Consider the following 16271-nt stretch of genomic DNA (forward strand, 5'->3'; position numbering starts at 1 on the left):
CCGTGTTTGCTGGAGGTCTAAGTAATGGATGCCGGTTCGCGTACTATCGGCCCCAACCCCAACGTGGGCCGAGCTTCGGGGCTCGGTACATGCCGTTCACAGTACGGGCATCTAACGTACTACTGCCATTACAATTACAGAAACGGTTCGAAACCCGTGTCTTTCCCCGCGTTCCGTGAGTTTAGTTCACATCTAACCATAAGTAACAAGGCAATGGGATTGAGTTGTGAGAGGTATCTTTGCGGTATTACAACTACAATACTAGCAACTACAGTACAGGACTGCCTCACGCAATGCCTTCGACTCGGACAATTTTGATATAAAAGACACAGGAACCCTTGTACAGATCTTGGTCTTTTGGCATTAAAACTCGTTTTGGCTTAACCTTTGCGAAAATAAGAAAATACACCTCTCTGTCGGTAGCAGGCTAAAACTGGTTCAAAGATAGTAATCCAGTCATTGCATCCATCACCGCTTAGTACTCAGCCTCCATCTCCTCCTCGCCCATGGAGTCGGTAGCAACCTCCTCGTAATCGCGTTCCAGGGCAGCGAGATCCTCGCGAGCCTCTGAGAACTCACCTTCCTCCATACCCTCACCAACGTACCAGTGGACGAAGGCACGCTTGCTGTGCATAAGATCGAACTTGAGGGAGAGGGAAGACCAGGCCTCGGCAATGGCGGTGGTGTTTGAGAGCATGCAGCTATAATATGTTAGAACTCATATTGTCATTCAGGAGGTAACTACGAGATGAACTTACACAGCGCGGCTGACCTTGGCGAGGTCACCATTGGGCACGTTCTCGGGAGCCTGGTAGCAGATACCAAGCTTGAAACCAGTAGGGCACCAGTCGACGAACTGGATGGTTCGCTTGGTCTTAAGGGTAGCAACGGCGGCGTGGGCGTCGTTGGGGACGACGTCACCACGGTATAACAAGCAAGTGGCCATGTACTTGCCGTGGCGAGGGTCACACTTGACCATCTGGTTGTTAGGCTCGAAGCAAGACATGGTCATCTCCTGAACGGAGTTGGCCTCATGAGCGGCCTTGGCGGCCGAGATCACAGGAGAGTAAGCGACGAGGGGGAAGTGGATTCGGGGGTAAGGGACCAGGTTGGTCTGGAACTCGTTCAAGTCGACGTTGAGGGAACCGTCGAATCGGAGGGAAGCAGTAATGGAAGAGACGACTATGTGCTGTTAGTCAAACGTCCTAGATATCATCAATATTGACAAAACCTACCCTGAGCAATAAGACGGTTCAGGTTCTCGTAGTTAGGGCGCTCAAGACCGAGGTTTCGGCGGCAGATGTCGTAGATGGCCTCGTTGTCGACCATGAAGGAGCAGTCAGAGTGCTCAAGAGTAGTGTGTGTAGTGAGGATAGAGTTGTAGGGCTCGACGACTGAGGTAGCGGTCTGAGGAGCAGGGTAAACACAAAACTCCAGCTTGCTCTTCTTGCCGTAGTCGACGGACAGGCGCTCCATGAGGAGAGCACCGAAACCAGATCCAGTACCACCACCGAAGGAGTGGAAGACGAGGAAACCCTGGAGACCAGCACAGTTGTCGGCAACCCGGCGAATCTTGTCGAGGACACCGTCGATAAGCTCCTTGCCGACAGTGTAATGGCCACGAGCATAGTTGTTGGAAGCGTCCTCCTTGCCGGTGATCATCATCTCGGGGTGGAAGAGGTTGCGGTAAGCACCAGTGCGGACCTCATCGACGACATTGGGCTCCAAATCGCAGTAGATGGCTCGGGGAACATGCTTTCCGTTGCCTAGAGAAAGGTGTCAGAAGGAAGGGGCGGTTTGGAAACGAGAGCTATATTCCTACCAGTCTCTGAGAAGAATGTGCTAAATCCCTGATCGGGGTCCTGCGCCTTGCGCTCCTCGGTGAGGTAACCATCAGGCTAGAGGTAGTTAGTGTATTTGAACGACGTGATATTTGTTTGTTGACAAATCGAGGGGTAGTTGTGTACCTGGATACCGTGCTCGAGGCAGTAAAGCTAAGGACATGGTCAGTAAATATGAAAATAAACAAAACAAAAAGGTTGCAAGAAACTCACCTCCCAACAGGAGTTGGCGATTTGGCAACCAGCCTGTCCGACTATAAGAGCTCAGTTAGCACGACAGTGGTTCATGGTGAAAAAGAAGATGCGGTGAAAGGCCAGAGTATAGAAAGGGAGCGACAACTTACCGTTGATGCTAATGACCTCACGCATGTTTGCAGATGTTGTTGATTTACAAGTATGGAGATGGAGGAAGTATGCAAGAGCAAAGAAGAGGGACCACAGAGAAAAGGACGACAAAAAAGAACAGGCCAGGCAAGGCTTTTACAACAATGACTTGGCTGATGAGGAGGAGGAAGAGAAAGCAAAGTAAAGTAAAGCGGAGTGGGACGAGAGGGCGAATGTTTAGTTTGGTGATAAGTTAGCGGTGGTGGGGGAAATTTGGCAGACAGGGGAGTCTTTGCTGGGCAAGGATTGGATTGGACTGGCTGTGGATTTGTTGATTTCGAGGCGTGCCTGGGCTGGAAAGGGGCAAGCGCGTTCTGCAACGCCCTGCTGGCGCTTTTCGCTGCCGATGCCTGTTGGCCGGCTGCCAGGGCCCCAGGGGTTACCAAAGGGACCTACGGGGACCCTCTGGAGCTTTACTGGTCCCGAAGCGCCTTCCATTGGACTGTACATCACCTACCGCTCCGTTGTTTCCATCTTGTCCGTTGTTCTTGCGCTTCACCGCTCGAGCAAAAAATTGATAACGGCTTAACAATTCAAAGGTAAGTTATTCTGTCCAGTATAACGTTATAGAGAGCCCAGCTGCCTGATATTACTCGAATCCAACGAACCGGGTTAGTAGGCAGGTGTCCGTCCGTCCTCCCAGCTCCCGTCCAACACCGAGATATTGGTGTCTCTCTTTAGACGACGATCCATGGGTCCATATTTGACGACGTCTCATCTCTGCTCAGACTTTCATTTCGCCTCTGTTATGAACTGCAAGCCCCATTGGAAGGAAGTCAAGTCTCTGAGCCGTCTTCTAACCAAAAATAGAGTTTATTGGGAACATCAGGAGGAAGAAAGATCACAGTTCATTAGTGATTGTTCTTTGTCTACTCTGTACATACAGACAACTACTCCATCACTTGCTTTCTCTTTTTCACTTCGGAAATATGAAAAGCTACCTTTTAGCAACCGACCCCTGCTCTAGGTCCCAGTCGGTTGTTTAACTATATCCCTGCTATTTTAAGTACGTACCCGGATCCATAGCTTCCATTCCCCATCACCTTTCGCCTCCTGGTTTGTTCAAGACATCCAGAGATACAGGAAGGGTTCTTGAGCTCGAAAGCATGTTACCGTTCGAGCTAGGTTGATCCTGCGGACCTCCCAGTGTGTATCGTCATCGCCTTGAGCTCAGTCGACCATCTTCGTTGTGACAAGTTACATGTTGGATTACAAATAGCCTCAAGAGGCCCAAGCTTTATCGGCTCATCGTACGCACGATCACAAATTATCGATTGACAGCCAGGTCCTCGAACTCTCAGCTCAACCCCTAAACCCTGAAAGATTCGACCTCGTATTGTTGGGCAAATACCGACATTGGCAGGTAATGCTCACAAGGGTTTACAGAGTACATAACTCGAGATAATATCACAAAAGCGTTCCCATGATCTGGGGTTCATCTACTCCGTAGAGAGTCAATGACAACCAAATCTAACTCACTGCCGATGTTGTTGAGATGATGTTTGTCTACCATGTGGTATCAGGAAATCAAATTCAGAACTTGAAACTTCAGGAGGTGTACCAGGAAGGAATCCAAGATTGAATAAAGCGAATCAATAATTACATCTTTTGCGCAGTTATTAAGTAGACTTTTAACGTCTTAAAAGGGATGGCTTTGCAATAAACAGAATCCATGATCATGAAGAGCTCTTAAATGAGCGGACCTGCACTGACCACCTGGACAATCAAGAAACAATGTTTACTAAAGACCCTTGCTCGAATTGACATATGCTCTGGAGAATATTGTTATGTCGTTACAATCGGCAAAATCTTAACTAACCTAACTACCTACATTGAAGAATCAAGAATACAACAATAGAGCTCACTTTCCTCTTGAAGCCATTAGACGACTACAGATATATTATGGCAGTCCTTTCAGTCCCTTTCTTCTTATACACATAGCATTGTCCATATCAAATGAGGTTATAGAAACGAATGTGTACTGTTGTTGGTAGCGGGGCGTTTGGCGGATATAGCCAATACACGTGACGCTTGTAACAACATGCCTCTTTCATCTCAAATACATACAGACCACGAGGGTAACAAGGGACGATCGATCTTGCCTAGTCAATCGCCGCTATGTTTTTCTTGTCGAACAATCAAATCTTATACTTGCTTGTCCTAGCAGCGGTACTGACTTCAGTTCTCGCCAATGTTGAAAAGACCATCTTTACAGCACCCGCACTATTGCCCATTCCTCAACAGAAACCCTCGTTGGCCGATCTCAGACTGCCAGTCCTCACACCAGATACCTCTGAGATCAGGACAAATTTGAGCCGAGTGTTCCCCTCCAAAGCAAAAGATTATGCCTCTGGTGCTGCGGCATGGGTGCTTCTGGATAACCTAAACCCTGAGCAGCGGTATGAGTTTCGAGTCTGCTGGGCTGCGATTGTAAGTCCATGTAGAGAACCATTTCACTGTACAAGCTAAAAGGAGATCTTTAGCAACCTACAGGCTTTATTCTGGACGTTTTCGAGCTTGATACCGTATGGGAGACCCCAGAGCTTATTCAGTCACTGGCAGGCTATGCCTTCTCACAACAAGACAAAGGGGGTGAACTACACGAAGAGTTCCTTCAGCCCGGAGAGAAGGACCGCAAAGCCTCGCTTCTTCTACTGCAAATTAAAGCTTCTGCGGACTACTTCACTGATGATGAAGCTCTCATGAAGGATCCCCCAGCTGTGCTCGTGGATCTTATCCTCGACCCCTATCTATTCAACGTCGTCCCTCGCTCATTGGTCCCAACCGCCGGCTATATTGTTGTCCTCGCTGTAGTGTCTTGGTTTGTGGCCAGATCCATAGCTTCGAGGTTACAAGCGATTGCCGTGACGGCGGATAGCGCAGACAAGAAAAATAATTGATGAGAAGGGCATTGATATCCTCGGGTTCAGTAGTTGTGATGCCGTCTACACAAAAGGGGGCTGGTAAAATGCATTCTACTATCTACGTTAATCATATTCCTCATAACTCTTCTGCCCATCGCGTCATTCTCGGCCATCTGTAGGCCTTGATGTCTATACTCAATTCGATGTATAATTGTTGATAAACACTGCCATTTTGAACATGCAGTCGTTAAATGCATATGTGTAGTGAAAGAAACGGCTCTAAGAGGCCGGCTTGATGAGCTCTCGCGATCTCGAATCAAAAATGACCAGATTCTCTTCACTACAGGGCTAAAAAAAATATGGGTTCTTGGTTTTTCCGTACAGCTTTGTGTCAGCCCCTCAGTAAGGTCCCCCATATTGTTGTTGGGGATGGCTTCCGTGAGGAACAGGAGGAGCACCGCTGCCGTGGTGCGACTGATTACCATAAGAGGGCTGCTGGTTTCCATGCCCCCCATTGTAGGAAGGGTTGTATCCCCCGGGAGGTCCTCCAGGTGGGGGAGGAGGATACTGCTGGGAACCACCAGTTGGGGGCGCACTGTAGCCTTGTAAATGCTGGTCTGGTGCACCGCCGAATTGGCCTCCGTGGGTTTTAGTATCAGGATAACCCTGCCCGGATGGCTGATGCTGCGATTGATGTCCAGGGGGAGGGGGGAAATACTGCTGTCCTTGTTGTTGTCCTTGTTGGGGCGGACCTCCTGGAGGCGGAGGCGGGAACGAGTTGTTGTGCGATAGGTGTGGGCTCCCTCCGAAAGAGCTTCCACCATATTGCTGGTGCGAACCCGACTGCTGTTGATGGCTTCCATAGGGGGAACTGGGCCCGTGCTGTTGTTGATGCGAGCCGTATTGCTGGGTTGGGCTAGAATGCTGCTGGCTACCATACTGTTGACCACCACTAGGTTGCTGGTGCGCATTGTAAGACTGGTGGGAGCCTTGCTGTTGGTGTGATCCGTACGACTGGCTCTGCCCAGATTGGTGTTGAGAGCCATGCTGCTGATGCTGGCTCGGGGAAGGCGTACTGTAAGAATGCGCCCCAGTAGCAGGAGGTGCTGATGGAGCTGAGCCTGATGGGTTGTAAGTGGGAGCTTGGCCAGAGTATGTTCCTCCACCCTGTTGCTGCTGTTGTTGTCCAGAGTTGTAGCCAAAGTTCGAGTTTTGTCCCTATCGCATCATTAGTCTTGCGCACGGCATCCAGCTCTACCGATATAAACCTACACTACTGCCGTGCTTCCCTCCAAACATGGTCGCTACACCGCCCATGATTTGACCAGCAATACCTCCTCCCCCATGCTGCTGCTGCTGCTGCTGCGAGTTCTGGCCGGAACTGTTATGGTAGTTTTGAGGCGCGGGGGGCTTCTCCTGGGAAGCCGAGTGCATGAAGCTCTGAGCCAGTTGCCCAACAAGTTTGCCCGCACCCGAAGGCTTGTTACCTCCGCTACTACCGCCGCCACTGCCACTACCACCATGACTACCACCAAGGAATTGGTTCGCAAGGCCGCCAAGGCTACCCAATGGACTGGAGCTGCTGCCTCCGCCACCGCTACCACCATGACCGGAGTTCTTTCCGCCGAGCAAAGCGTTCATAGCCATGCTCTGTCCACACATGTTAGTGAGTCGCAACAGGACAGAGTCAGTAGCAGTGACTTACTCCGAGTCCTCGATCTCCAGAGGGCCCATCTATACCGCGAGACCCATCGGGCATGATTGGTTCCATGGTACCGTCCGCATGGCGCACAGTTTGTGATCCATCAGGGTGCGTGATCAGCTCAGGCGGCTTGGGAGTCCCGTAAGGGTGTTCACCAGGAGGGGCAGGAGTGTTGCCCGTCTTAGCGGGCTCGGTAGGGACATCCCACTGCGAAACACCAGTCGACAGCTGGACATAGTAGTATTTCTTGCTCGTACCATCCCACTGAGCAATCCAACCCGCGGGCAACGGAGGAGGAGCAAACGTGGGACCTTCGGCCTGGGGAGAGGCAGGGCCAGTCATGGTCAAGGTCAAGGTAGAAGTAGAAGTATTGTATATGGCGGTCGAGGCGGGGAGATGTCGCTAGAGGCGGGGTCAGAGATAGATGAAGGGGAGAATCTTGTCGCGTGGTGAGGATGAAGGAATTGTCGTAGACGGAAAGTCCGTCACTGAGCGAAAAGTGCTACAGTCATGAAGAGTGTGAAATAGAAAACAAGACAAAAACGAAGTGAGGCCTGGACGAGTGTCGCCTCTGGGTGGTGGAGGTTAATATGGAAAGGCTTGGCTTAGTCTAGGTTGGTCGACTCGACTGAACTGGGCTGAACGGGGACCGGAAAGGACTGGGCTAATAAGTCTGGGAAGAGGAGGGGCCCCAAAGTTGCCTTTTCGCTTTCGCCGCCTGAAGAGGGTTGATGGGAGACGGGGGAAAGCATCAGCAAAGCCAAAGCCCACTTTGGGTTGGGTTATGTTTGATAGTGGGCGGTCAAATCAGGCCTCTTCAGTGAGTTACAAACCTACGAAGACAACTAAACAAGCGAACAAGACAAACAGGTACGTATATTAACCAATGGATACTCTAGTAAAAAGTAAATAAACTCAGAATTAGACACAAATATGCGACTATGTTTTGCTTTGAACATTCTGTCTTCATCACTTCACCAATCAATGCACACTGGAATTTCTAAGTATGGCTTCATCTCACCAAGACAACACAACACTGCCCCGCTAGGAAACCCAACTTTATCAGGTTGGATGGGGTTCCAGTAGACGCAAGCGCCCTTACTTCTCCGTACGTACCGTACCGTGCATATACTGTCAGAATCGCCACTCATAGTGGTTTTGGGCGTCTATAAGCTGATCTGTCCAATCAAAGCTTCCTCGGTATGTCGAAACGTACACTGTGTCTTGTTCTGTCTTGCCAGATGGGACACCACAGCCCCTCTCACAACAACACCAGCATCGCACAACGCACCATCTGCGCATCCGGTAGCCGGCCTCCAACCTCCACGATTATGGCCAGAACATTGACGCGTCGCAGGCGGCCTCCGTCCGTCTATCTGACAAGGGCCATACCTGGCAGATACTTGACTCCAAACGGCACGTGCCTCTGCTACTATGCTAGACTATGCTCTCTAGGTATGTAGATAGATAGTATGGTGTAAGAGTGCAGCCAGCCAGCATAATGAATGGCCGATCATTCTTATCCACTATCTATGGGGTAACAAGCACACGTTCAACATACCAACAAAGATAGTAGACTAGTAGTAGTACGATGTTGTCCGTCTTTGTTCTAACAATCAATCATGATCCCCACATTACACAGATGGTACTATTTCTTACCACCAGTCGACATCACAGGCGACACTTGATAGTCTTACACATCATAATCACATTCACTATCAAAGTCGAAACAAGTGTTTTGAAGAATTCATAGTCCGATTCCTAATTCTGTGTACAAGATAACCCAAACTCCAAAATCCACCCACCCTTCCAGAAAGAAAGACAAACAATATGTGCTGTTGCAGCTTGCCATGCTCTATTCGTTCATATGCTCATGACATCCTGGGATTTGTCCCAGTGACCGGCCTAAGAAGTCTTAGGCCCGACGAAATCGAAAGGCGAGCTTGCGGCCGAATCCAAAGGCCATGGCTTGGCTCTTGTTGCCAGAACAGGTAGTGCCAGCTGCCATGGACTGAACAACAGACCATGTACCGGAAGCGCAGCGCTGGTACTTGGAACCGCCGATGCAGTTCCATTGACCCTCCTCAGTGCACGCAGAACCTGCAGTCTCTTCGGTACCAGAACCACCCTCACCAGCACCAGCATCAGGGGTCGCAGGAGTAGCGGGGGCAGTAGGAGCAGCAGGAGCGGGCTCGGGGGTAACAACGCTGGTGGGAGCAGCAGGAGCAGGCTTGGTCATGGTCAGAAGAGTGCTGGAGCCGGCGCCGTCATTGGCAGGGGCCGAGGGAGCAGAGGGAGCGGCGGTAGCCTCGGCGGGTTGGGAGACAGTGATGAAGACACCTCCGGGACTAGAAGTTTGTGAGTTAGGACCACTGTCAGTTGCAGAAGAGGGCGAGGGTACATACGCATCAGGGGCGCCTTCAGCAGGCTTGGTAGGAGCAGGGGCGCTGGGGGCAGCACCAGCACCATCGTTACCAGGGTTGTAGGAGCCATCGTTACCACCGGCAGGGGTGCTGGGAGCAGCGCCGCTGTCGCCTCCGTTGTTTCCGTTGTCAGCGGGTGCACTGGGAGCGGCACCATCGCCGGAGCCAGAACCGGAACCAGAACCGGAACCGCCGCCGGAGCCAGCCTTGGCGCAAGATCCCACGGGACCAGCAGTCTTCTGAGAGTCGTTGCTCACATCGGGACCGGGGTCGGGGAACTCAAGGTCAGAGGACTCCTCAGTGGTGCAGCCGTTGCCAACGTTGGCGACGAACATGGCGGGACGGTTGCTCATGGCAGAAGCACGCTTGGAGCCACCCTTGATGGTGACGGCAGCACAGTTCATGTACATCTCACGGTTACCAATCTGGTTGAACCAGCTCCAGGCGAAGATAGCCTCGCCAGAAGGAGCATCGGAGGGAACCTTGAAATCGAAAGAGGATGTACCAGCAGCAGGGCAGTTGCCGATGAAGGAGTGGATAACTTGCCAAGACTCACCCTTATCGAAGGAGAGAGAGGCCTGGCAAGAACCACCGCCGTGGTTAGCACCACCGGTGATCTTCATGGTCTGTTGGCTTCCGGCCTCCCAGTCAGCGACAGAGGCACCGGCCTCAGTGCCGAAGAGAGAGTGGTAGCCCTTGCAAGGGAAGTTGCCACCACTGGCCTCAAGGGGAGCGGTCATGCTGTAGTCGACATCGCTGCCGGCGTGAGGGTTCTCTTTGGACTTGAAAGGGGCGGGGGAGATCATCTCCATGTGTGCCTGGGCCAGACCAGCCAGACCGAGGCAGACGGCGAAGGAGTTGAAATGCATTTTGTTGATTTGATGGGTATCTCGAAAAGAAAAGGCAAGTTTTGTTTGCTGTTTTTGACACGATTGTGTTGCTGATGTTGTTGTTGCTGAGTGTTTCTCAAGAGATGTTGATTGCTAAAGGAATGAATCCGACTTGGTGGGAAGGATCGAAGTTGATTTATATTGCGAGCTTGGCGCGAGTTTGTGGTGTTTTGGGCTGGTTATTGTTCAAGTGAACAGATAATGAATGGTGAACCAAAAAAAGTGTGCAGGTTCTTTTGCCGTGTTTATTGTTCGGTGACAGAACAATAGATCAAAGGACTGTGTGGTTTTGTTGAACAAGAGCGTTTGCAAAGGACTGTGGGTGCGAACGACGAAGAGTCAATGCGAACAAGGTGAATGATATAGGCGGCGAAGAAAACAAAAGTGACTGGTGCGCGAACAGTGACAGTGCAGTGCAGTGCAGACAGGCAGGTGGTTGAGCGGTCTTGTTTTCTCGAACAGGTTGACGGCGTCGGACGGAAGGCTTTTTGGTAACACAAAGGCCGGTTTCTTGTGCGTTGTTCAGTCGGTGAAAGCTTGTTGTTCAAAAAAAAAAAAGTTGAAAAAAGGTGATGCCGGTCTCCGTTACAAACGGGGATAGACAGAAAGAGTTGTTGGTGTTGTGAGGGAATGTATTTCCAGCCCGTCAAGGGTAAGTCAAAGAAGAGAATTGAAGAAAAAGAAGAAAGGAGAAAAGTGTCAAAAAGGGACCGTCTGAATATGGAATTCTTGAGCGTTGCTGAAGAAGAGAAAAGGGTCCCAAGAGGTCGGGGCATGAGGTCTTATGTAGTACGATCCGTCCCAACTAGACTCTAGACCAGTCAAGTCAGGATGTTTCAGTCGTTTCGTTTCGGCTGCCTCTGAGCCAAGACATGGAATTACCGAGACGATCCATGAAAATAGTAAACTACCTAGTATACTACGTACGTAGTGGTCGGTCACCGAAATCATCTCCTGAATGGCAGAGGCGGCAAAGATGCAGCGAATTAGTCGCTCTCGTTAAACCGAGGTGAGGGCCACATCTCCTCCACCAGAGCCATGAATGCATAAAGCAGGCGACTACACAGCCCGGCTAGTCTACTTGCTTGCTTATGATCGACAGTTATTCCCCTTTGACCCTTGCTTTGGACCTGCTTGACTCGTCTGGCTCGCCCAGGAACCAGCTTCGGGGACTAGGGGAGCCAAGCGACTGGCGGTCGAAGCGTCTCGACTGTGGGCGTCTATGTCGCATGTGCGCGGGGACATCCCCTAACTTGGATCAGTTGCATTTGGGCGGCTAATGGCCTGTAATGTAATGCTGCATAATGCAATCCATTGCATTCTTCAGGTCACGTATGTGATGATGGTATTGCGTATCTGAAACTGAATGTCACCGTAGCTCTGGTTTATTCTAACAATTCTTCCCAATGACAAAGGCATGTATCTCATACCATTCATTCATTGTTCTGTTCATTGTCATCAAGGTTGAGTCGTTGTAGAAAAGAAAAGTGGCTCCCCCTGTAAGAGAGGCGCCGAGCCAAGAATTCGAAACCCGATCTTTTTTTGTATTAGAGGCAGAAGTAGTGGCGCAGGGCCAGGTCCTTGGTCCCTTCCGCGCTGTGTCCGTACTATGGTTACCGGCATAAGTAGTTGCACCACCACTACGAAAAGTGGGTCTCTTCAGTGTAGCTGCACTATATTTACAGTAGGAAATACACTATAAGGGGTAAGTATCTCTCTTCTAATTAGCTTACTTAAACCTCAGCTATACTAATAAAAATATAATTTAGGCCTATTTTTTACTACTTTATATATATTCTATTAGTATTAATAATATCTTAATACCTTTAGTATATTATACTTAAGAGGCTAGAAAAATAATCTTTTAATATAGCCTCTTAAGCCTTATATATAGCTACTCTTAATTAATTATATAATATCTTCTTTAGAAAGTAATATTTAATATAATTCTTTATTTAATTCTATATACTCTTAATTAAGTTTAAATCTAGGCTAAAAGGGGGCTAATTATAAGCTTTAATTTTTTCTTTTATTTAGCTTATTTTAAATTAACTTAATAATATAACTTAAGGTATTATTCTATATTAAGACTAATTAATACCTTATTTACTGCTTTAGTATAAACTATTTATTAATTAGAAATATAATTTACTTAGAATAATATTTAATATTAATTATATTTTACTTTTTTTTTTAAAAGAGATAAAGGCCCTTTTTAATCTCTATAAATCTAGCCTAAAATATCTATTTAGGCTTTTTTAAGATTCTCTTAATAATATAAATTAAATTTAATTCTTTATTAGGCTAGTAAGTAATCTATATATAGGTATATTAACCTCTTATTATTTATATTTTATTAGTTTAAAATATAAAAGACTATTAATTAATTAATTAATTAAGGTAAATATATACTTAAGCTAATTACTTTTATTAATTAACTATAGAGATTAATAGTTTATATTAAGTAAAATAATATTTAAAGCCTATATTATATAATATAGTCTATATAGCCTATTCTATATAGTTTAAGCTTAAAATAATAAGTATTTTTTATTAAGCTATATATTAATTAATCTTTAATTATTAAATTTACTTAATTAAATTATTAATTTATATTAATATAAATATTAAAGGCTAGCTTAAATATTTCTATAGTATAAGTAAGTTTATAATTATATAGTGAATTTAATTAATAGAAAAAAGGGTCTCTTAAGTAATTTAAGTATAAGAAAATCTATATTAATAAAGGGTATTAACTTTAATTTAATTATTATATAATATATAATTATAGTATAGCAGTAGCTTAAGTAGCAGTATAATAGGCCTCTCTAAGCCTTATAATATAGCCTATAGTAAGGGCTCTTATAAAGGCTATTATAAAGGCAGGGGTATTAAAAATAAGAGGTATAGGCCTTATTAATTAAGGCAGAAGAAATAAGCTATTTAATTAGCTAAAAATAAAGAAATAATATATAAGGAAGAAGAATAAGATATTTAAAAGAGGCGCTATAGGCCCTATATTTATAGGGGGCTTATACAGTAAAGCTATAGAAAAGTGGGGCTAATTTCGTAGTAGTGGTGCAACTACTTATGCCGGTAACCATAGTAGATAGAAGTTGGATTGGGCTGAGTGACAGTAACTGATACCTGATACACGATAAATTAATTAATTCAGTCTAGTCTAGTCTAGTCTACCTAACTGTAGTTTAGTCCGTCTTTTTCCTCATGTAATTGTATGTGTGATCCTAATTTCCATCTTTTTTCTTCTTCTATTCATCTCGTAACACCTCGCTTGGCCCGTAAACAGATCATCTTGCATGTGCTTGTACTTTTCTGTACGTATGTAGATCTATCTACTAGACTGATGCCGTGTTTGTCTGCCATGCGCCAGGCTACATGATGTAAGACCTCAGGCGGCCCGTCTGTCGCCTCTCTCTGTCTTTCCCTTGCTATACCATGAAAGGATTTGTTTATTGATATTCATCTTCCCTGTCTTTATCATGTTTCAATCTTCCCTCTTGAACATTCATTCCTGCTTCATATAGAACGAATGTCATCCTTTTGACAGGTCGACAAAGCCATTGTCACGGGTGTAAGTGGTCGAGTCGCAAGGATTGGTTCGCAGAGATCCAAGTTCCGCCCTTGCTCTTTTTCTCCCCTCATGGTCATGAGCTGCTGCTGAAAAAGAACAAGAACAGGGTGCAAGGATCTAAAGGATGAAGCAAGGCTCTGTGACGGTTCAGGCTCATCTTAGCCAATCACGACTCCAAACCTCCAAAAGCCACCCGCCGTCCAAGGATGCATTGATCGAACTTGTACCTGGATGAAACACGCCATCTGCAGTGGCTTCAGGGTGCTATTCCCCCCACCTGAAAGAACTAAGGAATATTCGACTGAAGCAACCAAGGAACAAACTGTGTCATGCACCCAACATTTGATATTATCAATAGATTGTCTCATCGATAACGAGTTTCCTATTGGGGATGATGAATTTAATTTCAAACCGACAACCACCAACATCACCTCACCATTTCAGCAGTGAATTACACGTCTTAAATGACTTGTACGTAAACTCGAGTAACAGAAATGCCCCCCTCTCATCTGTTCGACATGTACACAGACCAAAGTGCATGTCCAGATTAATCGTGACACTGACACAATTCCTACGAGTCACGGTCCAAGTGCCGCCCAAACCTCCACTGGCCAGTTGTTACGGGACAAAGGTACGGATGAAAGATGACGAATGACTAGGAAATACAATATGTATCACCGTATAACCACATTCATGATTCCATATTAATCCATGATGTGATATGCCGATCAAGAAACATAACAAGGAAAAACAAACAGTCGTTGAAGCGCCGGACATAATGTCACATTAACCACGAAATGACCAATAACATAAGCACAAATTACGACGACGTAGTATAATAATGTTCAAGTTCTCTCCATGTGTCTACCCTGCACTATTGTATCTCGAAACGACGTTGTGAAAAATGTATTCCTTGCCCAACCAACCGGAATTTGCATAGGACAAAGATCATCATATCACTCATCCATCCAGTCAGGCCAGACATCACATGAACAATTGTACTATAATTGACATGCGCCGTTCACATGCAGAAGTGTAGATCATCTTTCACACCGGAAACCCGATATCCTTTAACTTAGTATCTAGATCCTGGATCCATGTCATCATCCTTTTCCTCGCGGCGATTTAAGTCTTCCATTTTTTCCTCCCCTTTCCTTTTCATCAGAGCCAAGCAAGCTTCCAAGGTTCATCCGATTCGCTGCACCCATGTCAGGGTCGGGATCGTCTGCTAGTGGCATCCACACTTACAAGCCCCTCGGCGGGTTGAACGGTCCCTTTAACGCCTCAACCGTCTGGGGTCTTTTGACTTTGAGAGGGTACCACTCTATGGAGGGACCAAGACGGAGGGAAACCAAGTAGAAGAAAAAGACCATTCACTGTCAATGCTAACCTGATGGCTAACAAAACCCACATGGCAATATCGGACCACTACATTACATAGAACACCATCCGGTGTCATCTCCAGTTTGGCTTTTCTCTTTGAGTAGTAGTTGCAATTATTATTAGTGCTTGGTGGTTTTACGTCCAAGACTCTGACTCGGCAAATAATACTCTCAAACTCGCATCGGCATTCTTTGGAAAAGGTATCCGTTTATTCTTCAGCTGCCTCCCATTGTTACTCTGCCCATACCTGTACGGAGTAGCCTATTTTGTGCTATCCTGTCTCTCACCCCTGCTTTTATATCGCCTCCTGAGTTTGAGATGTCGCCAGGATTGCGAATGGCGTGAGCATCCCCTCCCCTCCCCTCGTCCTTTCATCCAGCCGCGCGTGTATGCATGTGAGAACCGTAAATTCGAGACGCTGTAAATAGCCGAGGTCCTGCATTGGCATTGTATCTTCTAAGCATCTACGTCTCTGGGAACAAACGGAAAAAAAAAAGAATTAGTGTCTGGCCATTTTGCGCGTCTTCAATATCCAACCCAAATTCATCACTGTGCTGGCCTCATTTTACTATCAAGCTATGCATCATTCGTAAATTTTATCAGTAGTTGGACCACGCTAAACTAGTAAGGTATATGAATGTCTTGATAGTATTCGCTTCCCACCGCGTCGCTGGGCTTGCTTGATCTTGTCATTCCAACCACTCGCCCCCTCTGCCGCGAAAGCGTAACGGCGTCGAGTTGGTCTGAAAATCGCCCATTACGCATATTTGCGTTGAATGCAGTGTTCGACCTTCGGCACTCAGCCTCCGATACACAGTCTGAGCCTCGAAACCCACAGGTGACCGGTCCAGAAGCTTGGTATTCGTGTCACCGCCCCAAGCCAGTCCAGATCGTTCCCGCAGTCGGCCCTACTCTCACTTCCCCAAGATTGGCCTGCTCCAAGGAAGCCTCGAGAACAGATACGGGTGACCCTCCCCTCTCCCGTTGTCCGTCATTGGTTATGGTACCACCAAGCAGCATTACCAGCCTCGACATCCAATCGGCGTGATAGTAAATAGACAATACCAATGTCACCTCAGTCCTCCCACTGCTGACATAGTCCGTAGAGCTACACCACTATCGACTCAACGACTCGTCTGTTGAACCAAGTACCTAGACAGCCCGAGTCTCAGGCGTCCTCTTGTCTAAGCTG

General features: G+C 47.2%; 4 protein-coding genes across 4 annotated transcripts; 1 reads left to right on the forward strand and 3 right to left on the reverse strand.

Annotated features, from left to right (window-relative positions):
- Nucleotides 1-475: 475 nt before the first annotated feature.
- On the reverse strand, nucleotides 476-2210 carry TUB1_2 (alpha-tubulin; the record flags this gene model as incomplete). The annotated part of the gene is made up of 7 exons (XM_044845276.1): nucleotides 476-701; nucleotides 759-1182; nucleotides 1236-1766; nucleotides 1823-1898; nucleotides 1968-1994; nucleotides 2055-2095; nucleotides 2186-2210. 7 exons carry the CDS (start codon nucleotides 2208-2210, stop codon nucleotides 476-478), a joined length of 1350 nt encoding a protein of 449 aa, XP_044711192.1.
- A 2133-nt stretch (nucleotides 2211-4343) lies between these two features.
- Nucleotides 4344-5125, forward strand: FPOAC1_000666 (uncharacterized protein; the record flags this gene model as incomplete). The annotated part of the gene is made up of 2 exons (XM_044845277.1): nucleotides 4344-4655; nucleotides 4709-5125. 2 exons carry the CDS (start codon nucleotides 4344-4346, stop codon nucleotides 5123-5125), a joined length of 729 nt encoding a protein of 242 aa, XP_044711193.1.
- Nucleotides 5126-5488: 363 nt separating this feature from the next.
- FPOAC1_000667 (uncharacterized protein) lies at nucleotides 5489-7133 on the reverse strand (the record flags this gene model as incomplete). Its single annotated transcript, XM_044845278.1, has 3 exons — nucleotides 5489-6307; nucleotides 6362-6739; nucleotides 6795-7133. 3 exons carry the CDS (start codon nucleotides 7131-7133, stop codon nucleotides 5489-5491), a joined length of 1536 nt encoding a protein of 511 aa, XP_044711194.1.
- Nucleotides 7134-8706: 1573 nt separating this feature from the next.
- On the reverse strand, nucleotides 8707-10083 carry FPOAC1_000668 (uncharacterized protein; the record flags this gene model as incomplete). The annotated part of the gene is made up of 2 exons (XM_044845279.1): nucleotides 8707-9139; nucleotides 9197-10083. 2 exons carry the CDS (start codon nucleotides 10081-10083, stop codon nucleotides 8707-8709), a joined length of 1320 nt encoding a protein of 439 aa, XP_044711195.1.
- Nucleotides 10084-16271: the final 6188 nt, after the last annotated feature.

Source organism: Fusarium poae, chromosome 1 (assembly GCF_019609905.1).
Source record: "Fusarium poae strain DAOMC 252244 chromosome 1, whole genome shotgun sequence".
In the NCBI taxonomy this organism is placed as follows: Eukaryota; Fungi; Ascomycota; class Sordariomycetes; order Hypocreales; family Nectriaceae; genus Fusarium; species Fusarium poae.